Below are 27,615 nucleotides of genomic sequence, written 5' to 3'. Positions count from 1 at the left end.
ATGCTTATTTGCAATGTGTATATCCTCTTCAGTGAATTGTCTATTTGTGTCTTTTGCTCATTCTCTAATTGAGTTGTTTGTGGTTTTTTATATTGTAGGTCAATATATTGTAGGTTATATATAGAGTTCTTTATAATTTTAGATACTAACCCCTTGTTGGGTAATACTTACAAATATTTTATCCCAGTCTTCAGCTTGTCTTTTTTAAAATAATGGTTAATAGGTTTGATTTTTTTTAAGTACAATTTTAAATTTACAGAGTAATTGAGCAGATAATACATAGAGTTCCATATACCCACCCTCCCATCCCACCCCACTCTCATACACAATTTTCCCTACAATTAAACTCTTTCATTAGTGTGGTAGCTCAAATCTTTAGCCCTTTTATAATTCATTAGTGTGATGCAATTAATAATATTGATAGATTATTATTAACTATAGTCCCTCGTTTTACATTAAGATATACTCTTTGTGTTGTATGATTTTGTGGGTTTGGACAAATACATAATGATATGTTTCCACCATTGCAGTTTCATACAGAATAGTTTCATTGTCCTAAAAGTCTCCTGTGCTTTACCTGTTCATCGCCTCAGGCCTCCTTCCTCTGGGCAACGACTGATATTTTTACTATCTCTAGATTTGCTTTTTCCAAATGTCATATGGTTGGAACCATACAGTATGTAGCCTTTTTCGACCGTCTTTTTTCACTTAGGAATAGACATTTAGGTTTATCTGATGTCTCTTTGTACTTGATAGAACACTTTTTTATTGCTGCATAATATTCCATTATATGGATATACCAGTTTGTTCATCCATTCACCTGATAAAGGACAACTTGGTTGCTTCCCATTTTGGGTGATTATAAATCACCCAAATGTAAATGTCTATATGCTGATTTTTGTGTGGTCATAATTTTTCAATTCATCCTAACCTAAGGGTACAATTGCTAGATCTTATGGTAAGAATAGGTTAGCTTTGTAAGACACTGCCAGACTGCCTCCTACAGTGGCTGTATACTGTAACGCATTCCGACCAGCAATGAGAGTACCTGTTGCTCCACGTCTTTGGCAGCATATGGTGTTGTCTTTTTTTTTGGATTTGAGCTACTCTAATTAAAGTATATAATGGTATCTCATTGCTGTTTTAATTTGCAGTTCCCTAATGACATGTGAGGTTGGACATCTTTTCCTCTGGTTATTTGCCATCTGTGTATCTTCTTTAGTAAGGTGTCTGTTCAAACCTCTTGACCATTTTTTAATTGGGTTATTTGTTTTATTGTTGTTTGAAAAGTTCTTTGTATTTTGGATAATAGTTGTGAATATTATTCTCCCAATCAGTGGTTTGTCTTTTCATCCTCTTAACAAGGTCCTTCACAAAGCAAAAGTTTTGAATTTTGATGAAGTCAAGCTTATCAATTTTTCCTTTTATGGATGATTCCTTTTGTTTCAAATCTAAGAACTCTTTGCGTAGCCCTAGGTCTGTAGGTTTTGTTTTTTTCTAAGAATGTTATAGTTTTATGTCTTACATTTAAATTTGTGATCCATTTTGAGTTAATTTTGTATATGGTATAAGACAGGTTGAGGTTCATATTTTTGCCTATGTATGTCCAATTGCTCCAGCACCTTTTGTTGAAAGGGCTGCCTTTCCTCTATTAAATTGCTTTTGTTCCTTTATCAAAAATCAGTTGGGCATATTGTGTGGGTCTATTTCTGGGTTCTCTATTCTGTTCCATTCATCTATATCTCTATACTTTGCCAATTACACACCATCTTGATTACTATAGCTGTATAATAAGTCTTGAAATTAAGTAGACTAATTCCTCTGACTTCATTATTCTTTTTCAAAATTATTTAGCTATTCAAATTCTTTTGCCTTTCAATATACATTTTAGAATAATATTGTTTATATCTACAAAAAGTCTTGCTGCAGTTTTGATAAGAATTGCGTAAAACCTTTATATCAGTTTAGGGAGAATTGACATTTTTACTGTGTTGAGTCTTACAGTCCCTGAACATGTTATCTCTCTACATTTATTAAACTCTTTCATCAACAGTTTGTGTTTTTCAGTTACAAGTCTTTTATATATATATATATATATATATATATATATATATATATATATATATATATTTTTTTTTTTTTTTTTTTTTTTTTTTCTTTTGCAAGTCACACAGCGAGGTTTATTTCCAGCTAGCTGGGGTCCGAGTATCTGCCCGACGCAGCGGGTTTCAACAAGGACCAGTCTTTTATATATTTTTGAGTGATTGTAAAGGATGGTATTGTATTGTTAAATGTTTGGTGTTCGTGTGTTCATTGCTAGTACATAGAAATGGAATTGATTTTTGTATGTTTATCTTACATCCTGTAATCATGTTGAACTCATTCATTATAAGGAGTTTAGTTGGTGGGGGGGGATATTTTGGGGGATTATCTACATAGATAATCATGTCATCTACAAATAGGGACAGTTTCATATCTTCATTTCCATTTTCTGTGCCTTTTATTTTCTTTCTTTACCTTATTGTGCTGGCTCAAGCTTCCAGTACTATGTTGAGAGCACATATCCTTGCCTTGTTACCAATCTTAGGGGGAAAGCATTCAGTTTTCCCTCATTAAGTATAACAAATAAAACTTCTTCAGCTAATGCTGTAGGCTTTTTGTTGAGGAAGCTTTATCAAGTTAAGGAAGTTCTCCTCTAGTCCTATTTTTCTGAGATAGTTTTTTGTATCATGAATGGATGTTGAATTTTTTAAAATGCTTTTTCTAAATCTTTTGATATGATCCTGTGACTTCTTTCCTAAGCTTTAGCCCACTAATATGGTGAATTAATTACATTATTGATTTTTGAGCATTGACCTAGCCTTGCATCTCTGAAATTAACCCCACTTGGTTTGGTGTATAATTCTTTTTATATATTGCTGAATTCTATTTGCTAATATTTTGTTAAGGATTTTTGTATCTGTATTCATGAGGGATATTGATCTGAAGAAGCTTATATTATTTTGATTGTCTCAAAATGGTTTCAACCACTGTCTACACATATATGCCTCCCAAATCTGTATCTCAAACTTGTTTTTTTTCTTCGTCATTTTCTACCTTGATGTCTCATAGGTACCTCAAAGTCAACATGTTTAAATCTAAACTCATTTTACCCCCTATGCTTTTTTCAGGCTCCATATTTTCTGTTTCATTTCATGACACTGCCCCACCCAGTCACCCAGGTAAAAACTAGGAGTCATCCTTGACTCTACCCTTTATCTCACCTTCACAATTCAATTCCTGCCGTGCTCGCTTCGGCAGCACATACACAATTCAATTACTGCCAATTTTAGTTCCTAAACATCTCCCAGATTTTGCCTGATCTCTTTATACCTTATACTTCCATTCAATTCTAGTCCTCATTATATCTCACTGGCTACTAAAACAGCCTTCTTATTAGTACACTACTTCTAGTCTTCACTCCTCAAACTCATTCTCCCCTATAGTATCTAGGATTGCATTATTCAGTAATGTAGTTAGGGAGCCCTTGAAATGGGCCTCGTCTATATGGAGGTGTGCTGGAAGTGTGAAGTACAAACTGGATTTTGAATACTTTAGTGTGAAAAAAAGTGTCAAGATCTCATTAATAATTTTATATTGAATATATATTAAAATAGTATTTTAGATATATTACATTAAATAAAATATATTAAAATTAATTTTACATGTTTTTTTAATATTTAAAATATGGTTCCTAGAAAATGTAATATATATATATAGCTCTTCCTCCAGCTTTACATTACTCAGATGTCAACTTAGAGACCATCTCTGTGTGACCATTATCTAAAGGAATTCTGCCAGTCTCAATCATGTCACCGTGTTCTGTTTTCTTCATGGTACTTTTCACTGTCCAAAATCATCCTGTTTATTTGCATATCTGATAATTGTCTACACCAGCCAAGTAGAAAACTTCATTGGGTCAGGAAATTTCCCCATTAGTGAGTAAGATTCACTACTGTGTGCCTGATACCTAGAATAATATCTGGTATATAGTAGGTGCTCATTTATTAAATGAATGAGTGAATGGTTTCTACTCTTATAAGGCTCTCTCAGCCTCATAAACCTGTTTAACTAAAGATTGTTAACTTTCAAAGCTGGGCTCAAGAAGCACCTTCTCCAGGAAGATTTTCCTGGCTGTTCCCTCTCCTGAAAAAGTAGTTTATTGTTTCTTCTTCTTTGCAGTTATACCATTGTACTTACACATTATATTTTTATTTTATTATCTCTCCTCTTTTACTCTTAGTCTGTAATAGTACTTCAGTAAATCCCCATTCTCTAAAATATACCTGGTTAGCCAGTGGACATTCTGCATATGTATGTTTAATATAGAAGTAAACAAATTTTTCTTTCAAGTTAAAATTTAAGCATTGTAACTATGTAATAAATAATGCGGTTTATCATGGACATTCAGTAAACATTTGTTGAATGAATAAATGAATTTCTGTGTACTATTTTTCTTTTTTATTACAAAAACAATATAGCAATATTAAAGGCTTATTTAAATCATTTATAAAATATCGCCACCTTGTAAAAATAAAATTCAAGTAATACAGAAATATGTAAAATTAAAAGTAAATCCCTTTAATAATCTTACTTCTCTCAATAGGGATAGTACTTCTGTCTTTTTCTACAAACATTATTTTATATGCAGTATGAAATAATATGTGTATAGTTTTAAATTCTACTTTTATGCCTTAGAAATATTTCTAATTTTATTACGTCATAGTTTCGTGGAACTGTTTTTTCATTTTAGAGTTAAGATGGGATGGGCTTAGAGAAACAATGCTATCTAGTACAAAAATGTTCCTTGTATAAAAATTCCTGTTTCTAAGTTCCTCATTTATCCTTAGACCTAATGACTTCCATTTTTGTCTCAATCATTTTAAGATTATGAATTTCCTATAATCACAGAGTTGCAGAGACCAAGTCTGGATTCAAACCCAGATCTTCTAAGTTCAAATCCAGTTATCCTCCACTTATTGACTGTCTCTCTGACCTTCAGCTTCCTTAACTATAAAATGGGAATAATAATAATGTCTGTCTTACCTGCCCTGAGGATAAATATGATAATCACCGGAGAAGTGCTAATACATGTGACCTTACGTAATAACTGATAGGCACTAAAGATAAGGAAAGTATCTAGATCCATTAATTTTCAGAGAACCATATTAATCTCATAATTCAGTAGTTTGATTTTTTACGTGATAGCAGTAGAACTAGGATTTGCTAGATGCCAAAATCATTTATAACTCAGGTTACCTATATAGGTTTGGGCTTTTACTGCAATGTCTAGCCTATTTTATTTTCTTATCTAATTTCAAATTAAAAACTGGTAAACTATTATCAGAGTAGAAAGGTTTTGGCTAAAAATAAGACTATTTACTTTACCTTCACACAGTGCCACGTTTTTCCTTTTTAAAATATCGTCCCTCAAATATGGGTCAGGATGATTTTCATGTGTAATTTTTCTGGTTTCTTTCTTAAGCACTTTTCCTGATGTATTACATATTTTGCTTTATCCTTCCTATGATGGGTATAGGTATAAAAGTCTAACCTTATTTTTATTTGTTTTAGATTCACTAGATGTCATTACCATAAATACGTCCCCTATGAGTTATGCTTCTAACATGGCAGGTGTGTACTAGAAGCTTAGGGTAGAATAGCAATGACTTGCTTTTCTGTGATTCTGCACATCATTAAAGTAGGCTACCAGAGTTAGCCAGGAGAGAATTAGATATAATTGCTTGCCTAAAGTGACAATATTTTTCCAGTACATCCCCTGAATACCAATGAATGCAGATGATTTCGGGTAGAAGCACTTCTTATTTGGGAGGTGGGAAAGATCAAATAAGGATAATAATTAAAAAGAGACCAAAACGTAGCATATGTAGACCAGGTGTATGCTAATCATTGTTTGATAAAACATTACTTATTCCAAAATATTCTGTTAAAATATTTGTTTTTTTTAAAGTAAATCTTTGTGTATGTTTCATAGAAATTTTATGGAAATAATATGGGCTTAGAAAGGAGGGAGGCGCTTGACCCACTGTACCATTTTAAGAATTAAAGGATAGGACTTGTATTTAAAATCTAAGAAAAATAAAAGAAAATTAGCATATTACTTTTAGTTTCATTAATTTATTTTTTATTCCCCCCCCCCATAATCTCCTTTTATATAATAATTTGAATTCAGTGATTTTAGTAATTAGGAAAGAAAATAAGCTTTCAGTAATAAGATTTGATTTTACCTGTACTTACCTGAGAAATACACATTTTGTTACCTCCTGCTGAATATCTATTACTGTATTCTCATTACCTTTTCTAGCAAACAAAATGGTGGCTTATTGTTGACTAAACTAAATGAGATATGTGTAAATTACTTGACATATAGTAAATATTCAGTTAAAAGAGAGTTGCAGATATAATTTACAGCTCAGTTACTTGTCTTTACTTTGTGATGGTCTTGTTTTGAAAATATGAGAAGAGTGTAAATTTTATTAAGTTGCTAAATTTGCTTTATTCCATGCAAACTATAGTAGATGAGTAATAGGTTTTTTTATTGCAACCATGATACTAATAATTGAACTATACTATTCAGCTAGACCTTGAATCTATCTATAAAATCAAATAAAAGGTATGTCAGAATACATCCAACTAAATCTAGATAGTAAGAAATATTTTGTTAGGCCCTTTATGTTGATGATTCATATGGCACAATGTTGTAGTATAAATATTCAACCCAATTTGCTTTTGATGAAGAGAAGTTTTTGTGGGAATAATTTAAAGCTGAAAATGTGTTTATATCAAAGCTTGACTGCTCGGTAGAATTACTTGTGGACTATTTAAAAAATATTTTTTTCTGTTCCCTACCACTGATTTTCCAAGAGAAGCTGAACAGTCATATGATAGTGTATATGTTTAACAAACCAGCTCCCGGGTGGGAGTGGAGATACAGGGCACAGATTTGCAGTGTTTGCTGATTTCCATGGTGTAAATACTTCCACCATAGCCAGTTTCAAGCTACTGAGATGATAACATTGAATATTGGGAAAGGATGTATAGTATCGTGTAGTATTTCCTTCATACTGATATGATAAACGTACGTAACGGAAAAGAATAATAGCAAAATTTAGTAAAATAATTAGGAAGTGGTGAATTTTGAGTTTTTATTACCTTTCTTTTTAATATAATTAATTGTAAGTTTATATAATTTAATTTTTAGTAATGACTGTGTTTAACAACCAGCTTACAAAGTTTTTGAAAGTTTAACAGGTAGTTCTCTTGAGCTGGTACAAGCTGACTTACACAACTCTGGAGCTCTGAGATATCTGTGTTTTTTAACAAACTAACTATAATTCTAATGCAAGCAACCTACCAACTAATTATTTTTCTAAAATACAGATCTGATCCTAAGGCCCAAGAAGGCATTCCACAGCCAGACACAAAATGTCTTTTCTAGCCTCATTTCAAATCATACCCATTCCCATACAGCCTCTGTATTTCACCCACACTAGGTTTAGATTACTTTCAGCTTCTCAAACACACTTTGCACTTTCCCATCCTCATGCTCTTTTATTATTTTCCTTCAGTTTTGAATGGCCTTGCCTCATCTGCCCGACTTTTGCAACACTATTTATTTATCCTTCTAGAAATAACTCAAATGCTACTTCCTCTTATTTCCTACTGTTGGAAACATTCCCATTCTCCTTGATGTTCTCCTAATATTTTGTTTATAATTCATTTTGAACTTAAACTTATTATCAATAACGAATAGTTGTTTTACTTACTATATTATAAATTTCCAAAGGGTTCCTTTGAATCATACTGTACTTAACACTTTAATACCATGGTGTAAATACTTCCTAAAATTGTAATACCTAAAAATTATTAATAAACATGTTTATTTTAATAGGAAGAATTATGGATGATGCATGTACATTGTTTACTTTCTATGCCTTTGGGAAACTAACCAAAATTTAAACTTTTTTTTTTTTAATTAGGTGATTTGTACCTTTTGTCCTGATGATTTAGGACCATATTAGTAGTTATATACCTATATCCTGCACCTAGAGCACACAAATGATCTCATCTGATCTCAGAAGCTAAGGAGGGTCGGGCCTGGTTAGTACTTGGATGGGAGAACACAAATAACGTCATGATGACTCTCGAACTTAACAAAGAAGAATTTCATTAGAGAATATATGATGCACTTAAGAGTAACAGAGTAAATTGTATAACTACATTTGCAAATTATTTTTATTCTTCTGATTTAGTACGCTTTATAGTGTTCCCAGCATAAAGTCACATTAGGTCTTTGTATCAATAAACAACTTCTATAAGAAGAAAATATCGTGCTTTGCTTTGATTTGAGAAATTTGCTTTAATATATGTTCTTAAGGATCAATTCCTCATCAATTGGTTGCTTTCTGGTATTTTCTCTAGAATTAAAATTAGCCGATCACTGTCACAACAAATATTGACAGGATTCAAGTGTGTGAAGGAAATGTTCTAAAGTAAATAAACAATCCAAGAATTTCTTGAAACAATTGCAGTACATTCCTTGTTAGTGGTGTTTTGTTTTGTTTTTTCAATTTTGGCCCTAAGCTGCCACCTGATGGCAAAAATTAAAATGACATCTTTGTAATATTAAAAGCCTCCATCACAATTATTTGGATTTTTATATATTCAGCATAGAGCCTCCAGAACTTTAAATGCACATTTGTACAAATTGTATGTATTTGATAAATGTTTGATGATTATTTTGGACTTCAAGAGAATCACATTTATTATTTAACCTTTGTGAGATAATGATCCTACTAGGGAGATTTGTTTAAAATCTTCCTTCTTTTATGGAGCTGTATAAAGAATCTGCTCTTCAATTAGTTTCTTTTAATGAAGAATTTTACTTAAATCTAGTAATTTTCCCTTTTCCTTTCTTTCTTCAGAACGAGAGCACTCAGACGCCAAGGTATTCTTTTACCTGTGGATTGTCTTTTGTATCATCAGTTCCTGTTATACCCTTATCTGGGATCTGAAGATGGACTGGGGTCTCTTTGATAAGAACGCAGGAGAAAACACCTTCCTCCGGGAAGAGATTGTATACCCCCAAAAAGTATGTACAGTGTTTGTGTCTGTTTAAAGAAAAACAAAACAAAACTCAGGTGTAGCTAAATCCTAGTATGACATATACCCAATCCCAACATAATATAAATAGAAAAAACAATTCCAAAAAATTCTAGTTCGGTCAGCAAGACAATGTATCAGGTGTTTACTATACACTGGGCACTTTAGAAAATAAAAACAAAACAAAATTCTGGTTCTTAGAGAGGCCATGATCTATATTATGAGATTGCAATACAATGTAATATATCAAAAGATTGCAATACAATGTAATAAAGACTAAAATAGAGGAATGAGTAGCTTACCATAATTTTTAATTTATTTTTGAACATGCAATTCCCTCCAAATGCCCTCTCTCCCCTTTGCCTTGCAAACTCCTATTCCTCCCTTTTAAAAGTCAGTTTTAATATTATTTTTCTCTAGAAAAGCCTTTCTTTATTTCTCCTAGCATATTTAGCTATTCATCCTAATCCCATTTTACCCTCTACAAACTGCCATTATAGCAATTATCACATTGCATTACAATTATCTGTTTAGGTATCCATATCCCTCACTGCCCTGCGTGTAGTAGATTTCATGTTTGTGAGATGAATGTATAAATATTTGCCTGAATGAGCAGTGCACAAGGAAAGGGAGTGCCTGACTGCTTGAGTGCATCAAGAGAGCTGCTTTCATTTATTTCACCCAGCTTTTGTTAAAAGTGCCAGTTCAATCTGAAAATATATGGATAATTCCTTAGGAATTAGTTTAGGATTTTTATCTATGTATGAATAAAAAGATGAGAGAGGCTGAATTAAAAATCAAAAAACCAAGAGTGTCTTTATTCAGATATTGACAGAAATTAAACAATTAACTGGAAATCCTGATAAGCGAATTCTAATCCCAGCTCACTCACTAACTAGGCAAATAGAGTGCAGTGTATTCTCTTCTATAAGGCAAGATGTTGTAATTCTTGGTCCTTCTCCAGTTCTAAAATTCTGTGAGGGGGTGGGGAGTACAGATTGGGTCACTAATATTTTATACTATGTCAGTATGTCACCAGTACCTCAAAATGGTACTTTAAAAATTGTGTGAATGTATAATATTCACTAGGTGCATAAGGAAGGCTGTTTCCAAGTGTGAGTTTTGAAGGTATATATGATAAGAAAGTGTATACAAAGAATGATTTGTAAGGTAACTTCAGATAAGCAAATGAAGGCAGAACAGGATATCCATTGACAGTGATCTTTTTTATGTAAGCTATAGCAGTAATCCTAATGTGCAGACTTAGAATTTATGCCCAGGACAGTGGACATATCTTCATACATCTTATTTGAAAAGAAAATCAGTAACGGTATGCAGAAGTTAGAGAGCAGACATGAGCTCAGGTAAGAATGGTCCTTTTGCGCTCACCAAATGTGTGTGCCTTCTTGCTCCTTATATTGTTCTTGCCTTACTAGAGCTAGAATACATTTATTTCTTATTAGGCTGATTGTTTAGATGAACTGTTTGTATCTGTATATAAATGTTAATCCATTCCTCTTTTTAAATAGTTCTAACTTACTGCTTTCTATGTAATAAAATTAGTGAATAGACTCAGTTTCCTTCTTGTATTTTTTCATGGCCCTAGAAAATAAAGTATATGCTTTCCTACTTTATAATTTGCAAACTTATGACAAAAATGTTCTGCTGGATTGCCACAAAATTTCCATTTTAAAAAGGAAAATATTGGAATAAAATTCATTCTACCTGAAAAGGGAAGAAACTATTTGTGAAATCCAGTGGAGCTTCATTTAAAAATTAAGAACAGATCCATAAAAACCTTAAAATCAGTCCCTAGGAATTAACAGTGCTTCATATTGAACAACACACCCAGGTCCAAGAAGCATTTTTATTTCCATATTAAAACTTAACTTTCCTGTGTTTCTTGACCTCAAGTTAAGTGTATTCTTCCCAAAAGACTTCCACATTTTTGGTAACATCACTTCCTATGTCTGTCAACTGTGGGTCAGCTTAAGACTGACTCTTAAATGCATGTGAAATTGCAGTTCTTCACTGAAGCCTAATAATAATTTACTGAATGTGGGTTTATCCAAAAATTGCATTATCACTATATTGCATGGATGGTGGAGGGAACGGGGTATGTTGATGTGTTAAAATCTTCATAAAAATCTATCATAATAATCATAGTGGATAATATCTAAAATTGATTAATCAAGGTATAGCAATATACACATTTTTTAGAACAGGGAGGATAAATACTAGGAGAAACAGCTACAAATTTTGAAACTATTTGTCTACAGAATGGGAAAAGAAGGTGACATTGAATATTATACATTCACACACTTTTTTGTTGTTGCTACCCTTCTAACATGAGTAGTCCTTTGTTAAAACTTCTTAAAAATAAAATGAATTCTATGGCCTAATACATAGCAGTTCTAGTTTCTAAGATGTCACAACCTTTAAAAACATATTTAAACCAGACTTGTGTAGGTAAAACTGGACTGCTAAATATGGGTACTAGTACCTGGAAGAATTGGTTAGTTGAGTGTTAGTTGACTCCCTTTCCCATGTAAAAGTGGAACATTCCTTAAATTCAACCATGTTTGTGAAATCCAAGCTTTATTTCATTTACTGCAATCAAAAAGCAAGGCAAAACCTCCTTCAAATACAGGGTAAAGCAGCTTGAAATAGCACAGTTAATAAATCTGTTTATTTCTAATATTAGCTATTGACTCATTAGTGTATCACATACATATTAGAATGTCATCTCAATCAGATTGAGGATCTCACCTAGCTTATATTTCTGAGGCCTAGAAGACAGACTGGTATACAATATAAGAATGAAATATATTTGTTAAATGATTACTGAAATTCAGTAAAACTTCATTTTTAATATTGCACCATTAAAGAAGAAACTAAATTTGTGCAATCTTTCTAAACTATAAAATAAAATAAAATAAAACTCTTTTCTCTTTAACCTGTGTTTGTTGGTGAGACATATGAGTCTTGTTGCTGGGATAGGTGTGCTATTGTGTGAGAAACATGGTAAGTATACTGAATTTGCTTATTATTCCTCAGGCCTATTACTACTGTGCCATCATAGAGGATGTGATACTGCGCTTTGCTTGGACTATTCAAATGTCAGTTGTCTACACGACTACGTTGCCTCATTCTCGGGACATCATTGCTACTGTCTTGGCTCCCCTTGAGGTTTTCCGGTAAGTAGACTACCGAAAAGTTTATCAAAGGTTCTTTTTACCTAAAAAGAAAAAAATGTCTGAATTAGAATTTATTAAAACTTATACTTGAAAAGCTTAAAGTTTACAACTTCTCTCAATCTTATCCGCGTCAGAGTTGGAAAATCCTACAGAGTAAGAGATTAATTCTTACAAAGTTAAAATAACTGCTAACGATGACTTATAAGCTCTTTTAGAGTTGGGATCCATTGGAAGGGTCATGAGTAGAAATTGTGAGGTTAAAAAGTCTTAGAAATTAAAATTCACGTCTTTAGAGAATCAGTTTTTGCAATTTGTCAGTCTCAGTTATTTAGCCCAACTTTCTCACTGGAAACAAACAAAAAAGTGCCAGATAAAATGTTTTTTTAAATCAGTGATTTGATAAGATAGTCCAAAATCTAAGTGAAAGCAGGTACCCCAAGATAAGCAGAGGACTAAAGCCAATATTGCATTTAAGAAATACCTAGAGACTCGAGATTCAGTTGTAATAGCCAATTTAAAATTTTTATGCACCTAATAATATAGCTTAAAAATATATAAAAAGCAAAAGTTCACATTACTAAAGCAAAAAGTTCACATTACTAAAGCAAAAGTTCACATTACTGAAATGTAGTAGATGAATTTACAATTATGGAGGAAGATTTTAACATACTTTTCTCAGTAATAAGTAGTCAGTTAACAACCAATTTGACCTAACTCGCATATGTAGAGCACCACATACAACAACTATTAAATACACATTCTTTTAAATGCATGTAGAACATTTACCAAAATTAACCATATGGTGGGCCATAAAGAAAGTATCAACAAATTTCAGAGGGTTAAAATCACAAAAAGATAACTGGAAATTCCCAAATGTTTAGAGATTAAATGGTACATGTCTAAATAACCCATGAGTCAAAGTTGAAATTGCAGTAGAAATTTTAAAATATTTTGAACACAATGATTGAAATTGTGGTAAAAGAAAATATGAAATGCAGCTAAAGCCATGCTTAGAGGTAAATGTATATAGCCTTAGATGTACATATTAGAAAAATATACAGCTCAAGAAATTGGAAAAAACAGCAAATCAAACCTAAAAGAAAGTAGAAAGAAGGAAGTATAAAGAACAAAAATTAATGGAATAGAAAGTAAACATACAATAGAGAAAAATTATCAAAGCCAAAGTTCTTTAAAAAGACTAATTGATAAAATGTCTAAATAGGACTGATCAAGCAAAAGAAGGAAAGGCACAAATTTCAAATACAGGTATCCTAAAGATTTTTTTAAAAAGAGTAAGATGATATTATGAGTAACTTTATGTCAATAAATTTAAAAATATAGATGAAATGGACAAATTCCTCAAAAAGCACAGTTTACCAAAAACAATAAAGAAGAAATGGGAAATCAGATAGGCTTATATCTATTAAAGAAATTACATTCATATTAAAATTCTCCCCTCAAAGAAAACTGCAGGCCCAGAGAATTCTTCCAAATATAGGTGTAGGAAATATTATCAATTTTATATAAAACTCTTCAAGGGAAAAGAGGCAATGAAAGGAACAGAACACTTCCCAGTTCATTTTGTGCAGCCAGCATGACTTTGATATCTAAACCTGCAAGGACATTCCAAGAAAGACCAGTCTGTCTCATGGACAGAAATGCAGAAATCATGAATATTAACTAATGAATCCAGCAATAAATATAAAGGATAATACATCACAACCAAGTTAGGTTCTTTCTAGGAATGTAAGGTTTAATATTTAAAAAAATCATTTAACATATAAAAATCATTCTGTAACTGATCAATAAAATTAAAGGGGGGAACCATAATTATTTACTGATGACATGATTGCATATGCAGAAAATTCAAAAGAATGTACAAATAAGCTATTAAAATGAGTGTAGCTTTGTCCCTAAATACAAGGTCAACATAAATATAAATTAATGTTGTTCTATAAAACAGTTGCAAACAACTAGAAAATGAAATTTTAAAAACCATACCATTTTTGAATAGCATCAAAATATATCAATACCTAGGAATGAATTTAATGAAAGATATATATGTATATGAAAATTGATAAGCCAGTTCTGTAATTTATATGGAAACAGAAAGGATCAAGAATTGGCAAGACCATCCTGAAAAGAACAAAGTTAAAGGACTTACACTCTCAAATATTAAGACATAGAGCTATAGTAATTAAGACAGTGTCTGGGGTTGGTGAAAGAATAGACAGGTAGTCACGGGAACAGGATAGGGAGTCCAGAAACAGATCCACACGTGCATTGACACGACCTGATTTATGACAAAGGTGGCTAAATAAGAGTGGAGAAAATGAGGTCCGTTAGTAATGATATTGAGTCAACTAGATCCATATGGGGGGAAAATGAATCTCAACTCCTATGGCATACCATATGCAAAATCAATTCCAGGTGGGTTGCAGAACTACATATGAAAGGTAAATCAATGATTCTCTAAAAGATAACGTAGGACGGCGCCATCAAGGCAGCTTTGGTGTATGGTAATGTTACATGTCTTATTTTTGAGTGGTAATTACACATTATGATCACTTTATAATAATCGAGCTGCACACTTAAAATTTGCACACTTTTATATATGCTATACTTTAATGCTTATTTTTTTTTAAAGCAGCCCAAAGGAAAGGATTATCTTCAAAAAAGTGGCAGTTAGATTGACAGCTGACTTCTCAGCAGCAACAATGAAAGTCAGAAGTCATTAAAATGGTATCTTCAGTGTGCTGAAAGAAAATACTAAAACTGTCTAGAACTCTTCACCCAGTGAAAATTCTTTCATAAATGAAGGTGAAAGATATTTCAGACCAGGTGGATAGCATTACTCTGAGTCAGAATAGGCACATTTATCAGGATGACCTAATAAGATAGAACCTAGAAACATAAAGATAAACCTGAAAGATAAAGATTGAATCTGGAAACAGTGTATTTGTTGCTGTCAATACTCTTTCCAAACCATTTGTCAACCCTTCTTCACTTTCCCAAATGTTTAGGTCTAGGACCTGAAACTTTGTCACTACCGAGATCTCCTCCACACACTTCTTTCTCTTTCACGTATGCTGCTTCATAAATTAAAATTTTTTCTAGTTAAAAAAAAATTGCTTAATTATACATTTATTCTTGGTTATTGTATTTTAAAAAATGTGTTTGCTTAATAATACAATCAGGTGTTGTATCACTATTTTAAACAAAAACAAAAAAACTCCTTTGAATGTACTTTCTTCCTCCAACTGTTGCCAGTTTTTCTCTCTCCTTCACCGCAGAACTCTTCTAAGAGATGTCTGTATTTGCTGTCTCCACCCTCTTACTCCTCCCCCATTCTTCCTTTAATTCAACTCATCTTTTTTCCAATACACAAACTAAATCATTTTTGTTAATAATCTATAATAACAGTAAACACGTATTGCTTAGAATGTACCTGGCACTGTTTTAAGCCCTTTACATGTGTCAACTGAATCCTCACAACAGTCTTCTGAGATAGGTACTGTTACTGTCCCATCTTACAGATGACAAAGGTTAAGTAACTCATCCGGGATCATTATATCTAGTAAGTTATGGAGCCATGATTCACATTTAGACAGCCTCCCAGAATCTATACTCTTAGATCATACAGCCTCTCTATTTTGTTAAATCCATCTCTGTACTTATTTTACCTTACTTAGCAAAGCACTTTCTTCACTTGATTTCTCAGAAAATACATTCTTCTGTCTCACTAGTTATTTCTTCTCAATTTTACTGGTTCTTCTTCCTCTTTCCAAATTGTAAATGTTAGAGTGCTTTAGGGTATAATCCGCTGCCCTCATCTCTCCTCTACTTATGTTATTTCTAAGTCCATGACTTGGAAATACTCTTTTTACTGTCTCAAGCCCGAGACTTTCCCTTGAACTGCAAACTCATGTCCATCTAGTTACTGAATTTTCCCCTTGGCTATCTAATGGCTCTAGCCTAATAGGAACAACCCAGATCTCTAGTAACTGGTGTCATCATTCACTGAGACCAAAAACTGAGACCACTCACATCCCAGTAAGTCTTGTCAGCTCCATCTTCATAAATCCCTAGTCTGTCTGCTTCTCATCACCTCTGTTATCACCATCTTAGTCTAAGTCTCCATCATCTTTTTCCCGAACTGCTGCAGCAGCTTCTAATTGGTCTGCTTCCGTCTATTCTTGTCTCCCCCTGAGCTATTCACAGTGTAGCAGATAGAATGATCTTTTTAAAAGGAAAGCACATCATTCCCCTACTCAGAACTCTCCTTGTTTTCCATCATACTTGAAATCTAAACTCTACTATGGCATAGAAGGCCCTGTGTGGATCAGGCCCTTTTCTATGTCACCATCTGTATCTCCTGCCAGTTTAACCTCCCTATTCCACTCCAGCCCCACTGGCCTTGCTGTTGTTTCAAAGGCCACACCAAAGGCCTTTCCAACTTGAGGCCTTTATACTTGCTATTTCCTTTGCCTAGGATACTTTTCTTTAGGATTTTACATGACTTGCTTCCTTGCATCATTCATGCTTCTGCTAGTTGCCAGCTCTTCAGAGAAGCATACACTGTCCCTTTGCCCTGCTTTATTTATTTTTTTTTAGTGCACTTATCCTTAGCTATTTATTATCTGTCTCTGCCACTAGAAATCACTCCTCATAAGGGCAGAGGCTTTATCTGCCTCTCAGTGCCTTTTCCTGTCATACTGTAGACACTCCATAAATATGTGTTTACTAAAATGAAAGAGTGAGTACTCTGAAACTGCCTTCCACAAGTTCCCTTCCCTTTGGCCACTTCGTTCTCATGCCCCCACACATACCATGCCATCTTGACCTATTTTATTTTAATATTCTAGCCCTTAATTTCTTGTTTTTGTTTCTATGCGTGGAAACTTGACATACTGGAAGGTTTACAGGTTATAGTAGTAAGTTAACATTTTATAAGTAATTTGCCTACTCCACTCCGTTTTGCTAAGGCGATTTGTGTGGAACTTCTTCCGCCTGGAGAATGAACATCTGAATAACTGTGGTGAATTCCGTGCTGTGCGGGACATCTCTGTGGCGCCTCTGAACGCAGATGATCAGACACTCCTAGAGCAGATGATGGACCAGGATGATGGGGTACGAAACCGCCAGAAGAACCGTCCTTGGAAGTACAGCCAGAGCGTATCCCTGCGCCGGCCTCGCCTCGCTTCTCAGTATGTATGGCGTCCACTTCTGGGAGACATTTAAGCTAAGAAGCTATCAGGTTGAACCAAATGAAATTATTGGCATTCAACCAGTTTTCATCTACCAAAAAAACTGCAGTAACAGTAATTTCTTATGATCCAAACTATAGAATGTCTTAATGAGCAAGTAGAGTAAAAAATGGCATTAATACATTAATGCCCACTAATTTGCTGTTAAAAGTACATGGGTGGGGAGGGAGATGAGGGTAAGGGGGATCAAATATATGGTGATGGAAGGAGAACTGACTCTGGGTGGTGAACACACAATGGGATTTATAGATGATGTAATACAGAATTGTACACCTGAAATTATGTAATTTCATTAACGATTGTCACCCCAATAAATTAAAAAAAAAGTACATGGGGGGACAATTATTGGAGAATCATTTATTTGATTCTTCAGTATGTTTTGTGTACAAATAATTTTCAAGTTATAAACCGTAGGAATCCTGGCTCTGTCGCTTGCCATCTATGTAACCTTGGCCAAATTACTTAATTGCTCTACATGACCCCTCACCTGTAAATTGGGATTAATATGGTCCCTGCTCAGGGTGGTTAAATGGATTGAATATGTTGTTACATGGGATTTAGACCACTTTCCTCACAGAAAGAGCTCAATAAGTGTAAGCTATTTTTATTTTCTTACTAAATACCTACAATAGTATTTTTTATCAATCATTGACTTTGTGTGTTCCTAAAAATAACAATAAATGTAGGATATTGTGGCTGCATTTGAAATTTAGAGATAGTAGATATCACAGTGGATTGGAATGAAGGAGGAGACTTAAAGTCAAACATGGACAGTTTTCTTAAGGATAAGGGAGTGTTTGAATAGGATAGAGGCACAGTAAAGACATAGGGTGGAAGGGAGGGGCAGCAAGGAAAACCATGTGATTAGAACTATAGTAAGATAATTTAGCTGAATAGATGAAGTATGATTGTAAAAGGCTGAGAAGTGCAAACTTGATCTTGTAGGCAGGAGGAGTCACAGAGTTTTTGCATAGAAGAATAACACGAAAGTATTTTCCTAAATTTTAATGGCACTGCAGTGTTTTGGGGTTTTTTTTTGCAGTATTTTTAAGTATGGGACATTGAGGACTTGGATTAGGATGCTTGTAATAGGACTAAAAAGAATGTAAGGAGACATTTTAAAGGAAGTAAAAAATAGGAAATGGTAATAGTATATAAACCTATAGATATAGGAGAGCAGAGTAGAAATTGCCCACATTTTAGGTAGAATTTGGAGGTTCTCTGAAGAGAAGAATGTGGAAAAGAGAAGAGAACAAGGAACTAAGTTGTAGGGAATAAACACCGGCAAGAGAATAAAAGGGGCATCAGAAAAGGGACGGTCAGGGAGGTCAGTAGGAAGAGCTTTAAAACAAAGCATGATACATTAGAGCAAGGAAGCAGAGTTCTGAAGAAGCAGAAAGAAAGGGTGCTGGGACTGGTGTTGTCAGCAAGGTAAGTACCACAAAGGCCTGGAAGACAGTACTGTAGGTGGTTCTCATTGAGCTCCTAAATTTGGACATCTAAAGCTTGTTAGTTACCAGCAGAGGGCAATCTAAACATACACAATTTCTGTTTCAGAAACAAGGAAGTTCTTTGGCAACAGATTATGTTCAATTTTAGGTGTTCAGTGGAAAAACACTGGGATACTAGATTGCAACCAGAGGAAGATGTTTAGAACAGTGGAGCAGGTTCTGTGCAAGGAAAGAGCAGAGAATCTGAAATAAGGTCTGAATTTTAGGACTCACTTTTTGACTCATGCAACCTTGAACACATCCTTAACGTTTTTTGTCAGTTTCCACTTCTGTCAAGTAGGAATAATACCTACTTCGGCAAGTACCACTTTCATCTCCTGGGTCTCATGAATTGCAGAATATTTTAACATTATCTAGTCCCATTTTTCATCCAGTAAAGCAGTCTCTTCTACAGCATCCTGAAAAGATGGTCATCTATGCTGATTGACAATCATCAGTGATACTGAAGTTTATAACTACATAAGTTTATAATTGTTGTTGGATAGTTATCATGGTAGATTGCTTATATGGGGCTGAAATATGTTTCATTATAACTTCAACCCGTTGATCCTAGTTGGGCTCTCTAATAGTCTCCTCCCTCTTCTACATCATACTTTGTCAAGTGTTTGAAGACAACTGTCTCTCCTTAGGTCCTATCTTCTGCAAGTTAACTGTCCTTGGTTTTCAATGTGTACCTCAAATGGCATTATTTCTACAATCCTCATCATAATTCCTTATGTTTGTTTAATGCTTTACTGATGCTTTTTCCATTCATTTTCTCATTTGATGTCCACATTTTCTCCATGAGGGGAAAGTAGTATTATGTGAACTATGTTTTATTATTGGATTATCATTCCTGCTTTACAGAGATGAAAATTGGCACTCAAAGAGGTTAAAGAGATACATCATAAAATCAGAGTCAGTACTCGAACTCATATCTCCTAATTCCAGAATACTCCTCTGTCTGTTGTACATGGCCTGCCATTGTTCTTGTTACCTTCCTCTGGTTACAGTCTAGTTTTGTAGTGTTTTTCCAGTAACACCTGAAATTTAATATGAAACTCCAGGAGGAGTCCTCTGGTGCAGTATATAGTGCCTGTTTAGGGTGTATTTTTAATTGCGGTAAGATTGGAAATGGACCTGATACTGCGGATGTGTTTGTATTTTAGTAATGGACAAAGTGCTCTTTTCCTCCTTATTACCACTAGATCCAAGACTCGTGACACTAAGGTATTGATAGAAGATACAGATGATGAAGCCAACACTTGAATCCTCTGAAGTCTAGACTGACATCCTTGGTTTTCGTACTCTACAATTCTTTCCTCGACCAGCGCAACCTCTAGTATCTTTCCAGCCGAAAACAAGAGAAGACACATAACACATTTTCCGAGCTCTTCCAGATCGGATCCTATGGACTCCAAACAAGCTCACTGTGTTTCTTTTCTTTTATTCTGGTTTAATTTTGATTTTCTACTTTTAAAACAAATATTTACTTCATTTTGCCAATCAGAGGACATTTTAAGGAACAAAAACATAGTATCTTATGGGTTGTTTACAATCACAAGGACACAGATACCTATCAGGATGACGAACAGGCATTGCAAGGACCCTCTGATGGGATGGTACTGAGATACTGTGGCTTCCTCCACTTGGCCTGATTTTGACTGGTTGAAACCGGATACTGGTTTTTAAATTTTTTGTCGGTCTGTGTGGAGAATTTTTTCCTTTCCTTCATCATACCCAGCGCAAAAGCACTGGCTGCACTTGCAGGGAAAGTGCAACTTAGAGCAGTACCTTCATTCACGAAGCTACTTTTTAATTTGATGTAACTTTTCTTATTTGGGGGAGGGTTGCTGGGTGGGCGGGAAATATGATGTATTTGTTACATATCATTTTCTCATTATTTATGAAACTTAACCATAAAAGAATGATATAACTCCTGTGCAATGAGGTGATACAGTGAAAGAAGACAGGGGAAACTAATGTTGGACAGCGTTTCTGAGAATTTAGTCCACAATACCTCTTTCATGAGACAACTTGTACCAGTTTGACTTTTCTTTTTAATTTTAAGCCAAAGTTTCATTACTAATTTTTTAAGTTGCTGCTGCTTTAGAATTCTGAGCATGTCTCATAACAAACCATCCATATACTTTCATGGTTTAAATTTATTTAAGAGGCGTGATACCTTTTTTTTTTTTAAGGGACAGGCATGGAATACATTTACTCATATTCCAACCATAACAACTAAAGTTATGCCTTATTAAGCTTCAGCATGTAGGATAATTGAATAGTATAACCTTTACTAACTCTAAATTAGAAGACAAGGCTACTTGAGAGATTCTCTGTACCCTCATTGGATAGCTTTTCTTCTGGGCTCACTTAACATTAGCCAGAATTTGATCAAATTAAGTCTGTCTTGGGGAAACCGTATTTTTGAGAGCATAGAACAAATTATCCTTCCTCTTTCACGTTACACAAATGAAACAGAGCTTGGCTACCATTTCTCCCAGCAGTTTTAAAGAATGAACATTGGATGCCATGCCCTCCTGTGATAGGAAACCTGCTTTTAAAATGTTTGGGGACTAAGCTTGGTCATACACAAAAAGTATGTTTTTTAGACATTTCAGACTATCATGGTCTGTACACAATGCCCATTTTCACTATTTTGTTTAATTTCTTTCCTATGTTCATAACTCATCCAGATAAGCCCAAAAACTGTAAAGGGTTTTACTTCCTTGAATGTGGTTGACATTAAATTTAGCATATCATTATCTAACAAAATTAATATAAATACAAGAAAAAGTAAAATATGTTTTAATACTCTTGTCCCTCTACATCCAGATGAAGGTTCCAAAGTCAACCTCAGTGGGTTTGTGAAATTAAATTACTCCTGTCATTTTCAGCTTAATTTTAGACAAAAGAACAAATTAAGTGGAAGGACAGATGTTATTACTTACTTAGTCTTAAACACATGATTGTTGCTCCTTTTATCATCAGCTCTTCTCCCATGCATTACAAATACTTTACTCATTCATCATAATTTTAGTAGATTAAAGTTACTCTTATTACCAAAATTCTATCAATTAATTGGCAAGTAGTTTCTTTTTATAGGAGTTTCTTCCATCTTTATTCTGACACACTTCCAAAATTTGTTCCATTTGTGAATCAAGATTCTTTTTTTCATTGTACAACTTAGTGGCTTTTATTGCTTTTTTGTGTTTTGCCAAGCATGTTCCTTGTTCCAAAATTGAAGAGGAAAAGCTTAATTACTGGTTTATTTGCTAGTTTTTTTTTAGTTTAAGTGAATTGAATCATAATAATCAGTGGTAACAATTTAGTGCTCCTTAATAGATTAAAGGTTGCATTATTTGTGCTTGGGATTGTTTTTTCTAATTATTGTTTTTGTACTTTAAAACTATGGGAGAAATATCACTGGTCAAGAAATAGCAGTAATTATTATTGAGTTATGTGGAGAAGTCCAGTGGACCAGTCATTTCTTATACAAATAAAATTGGTGATACTAATGTGTATCCAGAACAATTTGAATTATCAATTTCATTTTCTATTAGTAAACCTATATAATGACACACATAAAATCTTACAGTTGACTTCTGATATTTGAACTCCCCAGTATTTTTACTTCTGTGTGTCCTATGGCCAATTTGGTCTTTCTTCAACTGTTATGATTCTAGGCCCTAATCAGTATTATTGTTTCATAGATAATACAATGTTAGAATGTATTCCTTTCCTAACGTGTTTGTCCTATTAGCATAGTCTATTAGGATGATTGGCTTATGGAACCTATGACAGATGCTTAAATATGTATTTAAATACACACACAACTTTATGTTCCTCCTAAAGTTGTAAAGAGAAAAGAGGGCTTTTCCTCATCAAGAGGAAACAGTTAGGGAGACAGAATATGTACACTTAAATTGTTTCCTCCAAAAAGGCAATGAGCGTTTTTCTCTCCTAAATTTTATATGTCCTAGCGTTGCGAGTGCTATGTCCTACATAAATTTTATTGGAGACTCCTGTGCACTGAAACTCTCAATAGAACTCTTAGGAAATGAATATCACAAAGTCATTTGAAAGGAGCAGCAATCTAACCAAAGGTAAAACTTCATCTCATTTTAGGTTTAGAAATTCTGGTTTTATTTGAGAATCACACAATTGAATATATCAGTTAAAATACTCCCCAAAGGAATGAAAAGGAAGTATAAATAAAAGAATAAAGTTCATTTTTCATTTTCTTATAGTATGGAAAGCACTAATATGTGATGAGTATAGAGAAACTAGAAGACAAAAGTGGCTTATTTTCTATGCACAAATATGTGCCTATATTTAAGACTGCCCCTACCATTAAAATTGGATAATTGATCATTTTATGGCAAACAGAAAGACAACAAAATAATTAAAAATTAAGTCATGATTAATTAGGTTATAATGGTCATTTTTAAGATTAGAAAGAAGTTAAAAACCCATTACAACTTTCTTTTCCAGCAGCTACCATTTTTCTCCTTAGGAAAGCTGCTTAACTTCAGATTCAGAAGCAATGATGTGAGAGGAGAATGCCAGTCACTTCAGCAGTAATCTATGTGGACCCTTAAAGAAGGAAAATGGGGGCCAGCCCCTAGGACCCATGACTTCCCAATATTCTCAACGTGAGGGTTCTGAGAATTTAACTGAGATTTTACTAGACATAAAATCCACCATGGTTTGACCGAAGTACTTTCATGATCACTAGCACTAGAGAAAGCAGTTCATCCTTTCTTAACAGGTAAACTAATGCAAATTAACAATAGAAGAAAGTAATATATTACTGAGCTGTACAGGCATCAGATTAACAAGACATTTAGCTGAAAAGAATTAAAATAATTGTGGCGATAGCAGAGAAGACCAAGAGGATGCTGGACCTTAGCAGCAGAAACAGGGCCATTAGGAAAGTCTGAGAGCTCCGTAGCATAGAGGTGATGGCTTGCTGTCTCTCAGTGGTTATGTTGCTGCCTTTTTTGTCATTTTTCTCCATTACTTTTCATTATTCAGGAAATAGTTCTTTATGCCCAAATGCAATTTCTAAATAATGACTAGAAAAATTTCGTAGTCTAAGGAAAATACTTTAGAAAATAATGCTATCCATGGTATTTTATTCAAAAACAGAATTCTCTGAAGTGATAGAACATTTTTTGGTAAACCTATTTCAGATTATTATTGTTTTCTTGAATAGTTTGCACAAAATTTGCCTTTCTCAAAAAATAAATACTTCTTACTATGTAACATTAAAATTTTTAAAATTAAGATAGCTTCTCAGATTTGGAAACAATCAAGTTGAATCTATGGCTTTCTCAACCACAAAATCACCATACTTTTGTCAAATCTAATAAAAAAAAGCCAGTGTCACTACAGGTAAGATCTGTAGACACTAGGTTAAGGCAATAAAAGTTCTGGTAGAACTTTGGAAAAAATTAGGTAAAAAAAAAAAAAAAAAAAAAAAAAAATCAAATTTATTAGCTTAGTTCATTTCCTTTTCATGATGCATCTAAATTTTATGTCTTGTGATGATTAGCTGAAACAAGGAGAGTTAAAGTCAGATTTTATAAATTAAATATACCTTTCTGCATTTGAGGTATCAGTCTTGATAGTAAATTTAAAAACTAATTTTTCTGCGTTGAATTTCAATCTATACAATGTCAGCGCATAGTGGCAATGTGGGATACTTGGTTATATTGGAGCATAAGAAACTTGTGCTGATCCGTGCTGCAATCCAATAATTTAACCAGCATTAAACCACACTTCACATACCAAACGTGAAGAAGTAAAAGCATCTAATTAGATTTGGAAGAGGTTAATTTAAGTGATATGAGAAGTTTGCCTGGGAATGGAGAGGAATCTGCTGATTGCTATGGCTCATAATGCCTTTCTTGTATGAATTGGCAGAATTCTGATATTGAGTTGCCCCTTAAAAACAACCTTCCAGAATGTGTTTGCTTACTTACGGTGGAAGAAGAACTGAGAGGGCCAAGATGAGAGTTTCCCCTGACGTGCAGAGAATCATTATACTAATTTTCATCTAAGGTATGTTTCCTTATAGCAGACCTTTGGTTTATTTTATTAAATCACAGCCACCTTCAGTTTTTCTATGGTGCCAGCACCCTAAGGAGGACAATCAAATAACCAGTTGTTTGCCTTGGAGTCGGTGTATCTGCTATTTACACAGTCTCATATACCTTCAAATTAGTTGCTTGAATAAACCTCCACCTTACCTTAGTTCTTTTTATGCTCTTTCCTCTGTACCACCATCAGTCAGAGGGAAGACTTTCTACCAGAAAGATGTGGACTTCTAAGAGCAAGGATTCCTTCTCACTATCCCTTTATCGTAGTTTCTGAAGTTCCTACTCACATTTCCTGATTGTCCTATTTGCAACACCAGCATGGTGGGAATAGGCTGAAAGATTGCGGGGAATCCCAAAAGAGGAATCCATCATGACATTGTTATTCTTTTGAACTGTAAAGTAAAGCTGTGAGCCACTCATGTCTGCAAAAAGAGCAGAACTCTTTAAGCTCTGTCACATTGTGAAGATTAATTTCTTGCTATTTTCCAGAGTAGCACAGAAGCTTGTATCAATGAAGAATATGTAGGAGGGGAATAGGGTGTAAAATGTATCTGTTTTTCAAACCTTCTCCCTCAGTTCCTTCACCCCCTACCACATTGTGTTGGCCAAATGATACTATTCTATGAAACCCTGAGCTATAGTTGTCAGAAGTAACTATGGAATGTGATTAGTCCTCTGTGGGTGCTTTTTTCCCTCTTTTTTCACCCTTGCTTCCTTACTCTCACCACTCTGGTAAATGGAAAAGATGACGTCAAAAAAATGATGCTTGCTTGGACTCATGTTGTATCTGTGACTATGCTATTAGCTGTCTCCTTTTTCCTTCTTATATGGGTAGAATTCTTATGAAATGTGGAGTTCCCTTCTTGATAAGTAGGTTAAATGCACAATGTGGTACTGTTTTATAGTTTCTAGATGGTTGTATAAAGCAAAAAGTTAATGTGGTTATGTGTTTTTAAAGAAAATAAGTGATTGGTTACAAAACTCTGTCCTTTTTTCATTATTACAAGCTCTCTCTCTTTTCCAACAGCTTGCTGACTCTTTTGTCACTGGCGAATGGTTTGTGTGATTGTGTTTTTCTCTCTGGGTTTCTTGGATTCCTGAACATGACTCCTCTTAAGACTAACTTGTATAAGGGTTTAGGGCAAACAAACCAAGGGTGGAAATTTTTTTAACTCTTTCACTAAATTAAATAATAATCTCCAATGGCCTTTTTTCTTTAGATAATATATGAAGTATGGTTCTAAAGCAATGGGATTGATGCAGCAAGTCATTTTTTGTGTTTGTTTTACTCACGCAAAGAATTTCAAGTACTAGGTGAAATTAATGTATTCAGTGATATTTTGGAGAGCTGGAGCCAGTTATCACTGCTTATCCATGCCTTCCCTGTGTGGGAACACTGAACTCGCTGAAGAATTCCTAATTAGTTACCACTCCTTACATCTGTCTATCTAGGAAAAATCATAAAATTAACTGAACCTAAGATGAATATACTTAAAATTCAAAGACACAAAATATTTTATTGACCAAAGCGCAGAAGCCTTTTTATTTTAATACCACAAGCTTTATTGCCATATTTCTGTATAGGCTATACCAGATATAATGTGGAGTTTCCAGATTAAATTCAAGATAAATTGTGAATATATATGCATCACTAGATACTCAGTACCCCTTCCTATAAGCTGATAATAATACATGCTCCGCATTTGTATGCCTATAGTGTTTTACACTTTCCAAATATGTAGCATCTCAGCTACGTGGGTTAACAAGTTATTTCAGTCTGTAAGTGACTAGACAAAAACCTAGACCAGCTGAGTGTACAATCCCAAATGATTCGCTCTGTTTATCCATTTTAGACACGTTCAGAATCTTGGGCTGTGTTTAGTGACCTATATCTTTATATGGACAATTTTGATTAGATCTTTTTTCTAAGTTTATGAGAATAATAATGACCAAGTTTTATACTTTCTTATTCACTTCTTTTTCTAGTTTCCCACATCTTCCTAAGGGAATTAAGTTCTGAAGTTTTAAAAATTAATTTAGTATGTATTTATTGAGTTCCTATCATTATAGTTTTATGAAGACAAGCAGGGAGAGGTGATAAAATTATTTCTAAACTACTTATCTAAAACCACGGCCTAAACCGACAGACTGTCTTGTTACTCGGTATCCACCCCAGGGTAAGCGGAATGTTCTGTCTCAAGGTAGAGATTCCTCTTCACCTCTTCCCAGGCGGATATTATTCTTTTATAAATCCTTTTTAAAAATAAAAGTATTAGATTTGTGAAGATTTATTTCTTCAGAACTTTCTATTGCCAAAAAACTGTCTTTATGCTTCATCTTATAATTCACTTACTTAGGCATGTCTTACCTGAATGGATGCACTTCTTTT

At 33.9% G+C, this 27,615-nt stretch overlaps 1 protein-coding gene across 2 annotated transcripts in view; it reads left to right on the top strand.

Annotated features, from left to right (window-relative positions):
• The window catches only part of XPR1 (xenotropic and polytropic retrovirus receptor 1), a 138,378-nt gene extending 113,794 nt beyond the window's left edge, over positions 1–24,584 (top strand). For both annotated transcript variants that reach the window (XM_081026994.1, XM_081026995.1), the window contains exons 12-15: positions 8,985–9,151; positions 12,220–12,359; positions 17,345–17,566; positions 20,325–24,584. In XM_081026994.1, coding sequence (XP_080883120.1) covers positions 8,985–9,151; positions 12,220–12,359; positions 17,345–17,566; positions 20,325–20,385 — 590 coding nt within the window. In that variant the 3' untranslated portion in view covers positions 20,386–24,584. The remainder of the gene's footprint in view (positions 1–8,984; positions 9,152–12,219; positions 12,360–17,344; positions 17,567–20,324) is intronic.
• Positions 24,585–27,615: the final 3,031 nt, after the last annotated feature.

The sequence above is a fragment of the Rhinolophus hipposideros genome (assembly GCF_964194185.1).
Source record: "Rhinolophus hipposideros genome assembly, chromosome: 19".
NCBI lineage: Eukaryota > Metazoa > Chordata > Mammalia > Chiroptera > Rhinolophidae > Rhinolophus > Rhinolophus hipposideros.
This window is presented reverse-complemented; position numbering and strand designations above follow the sequence as displayed.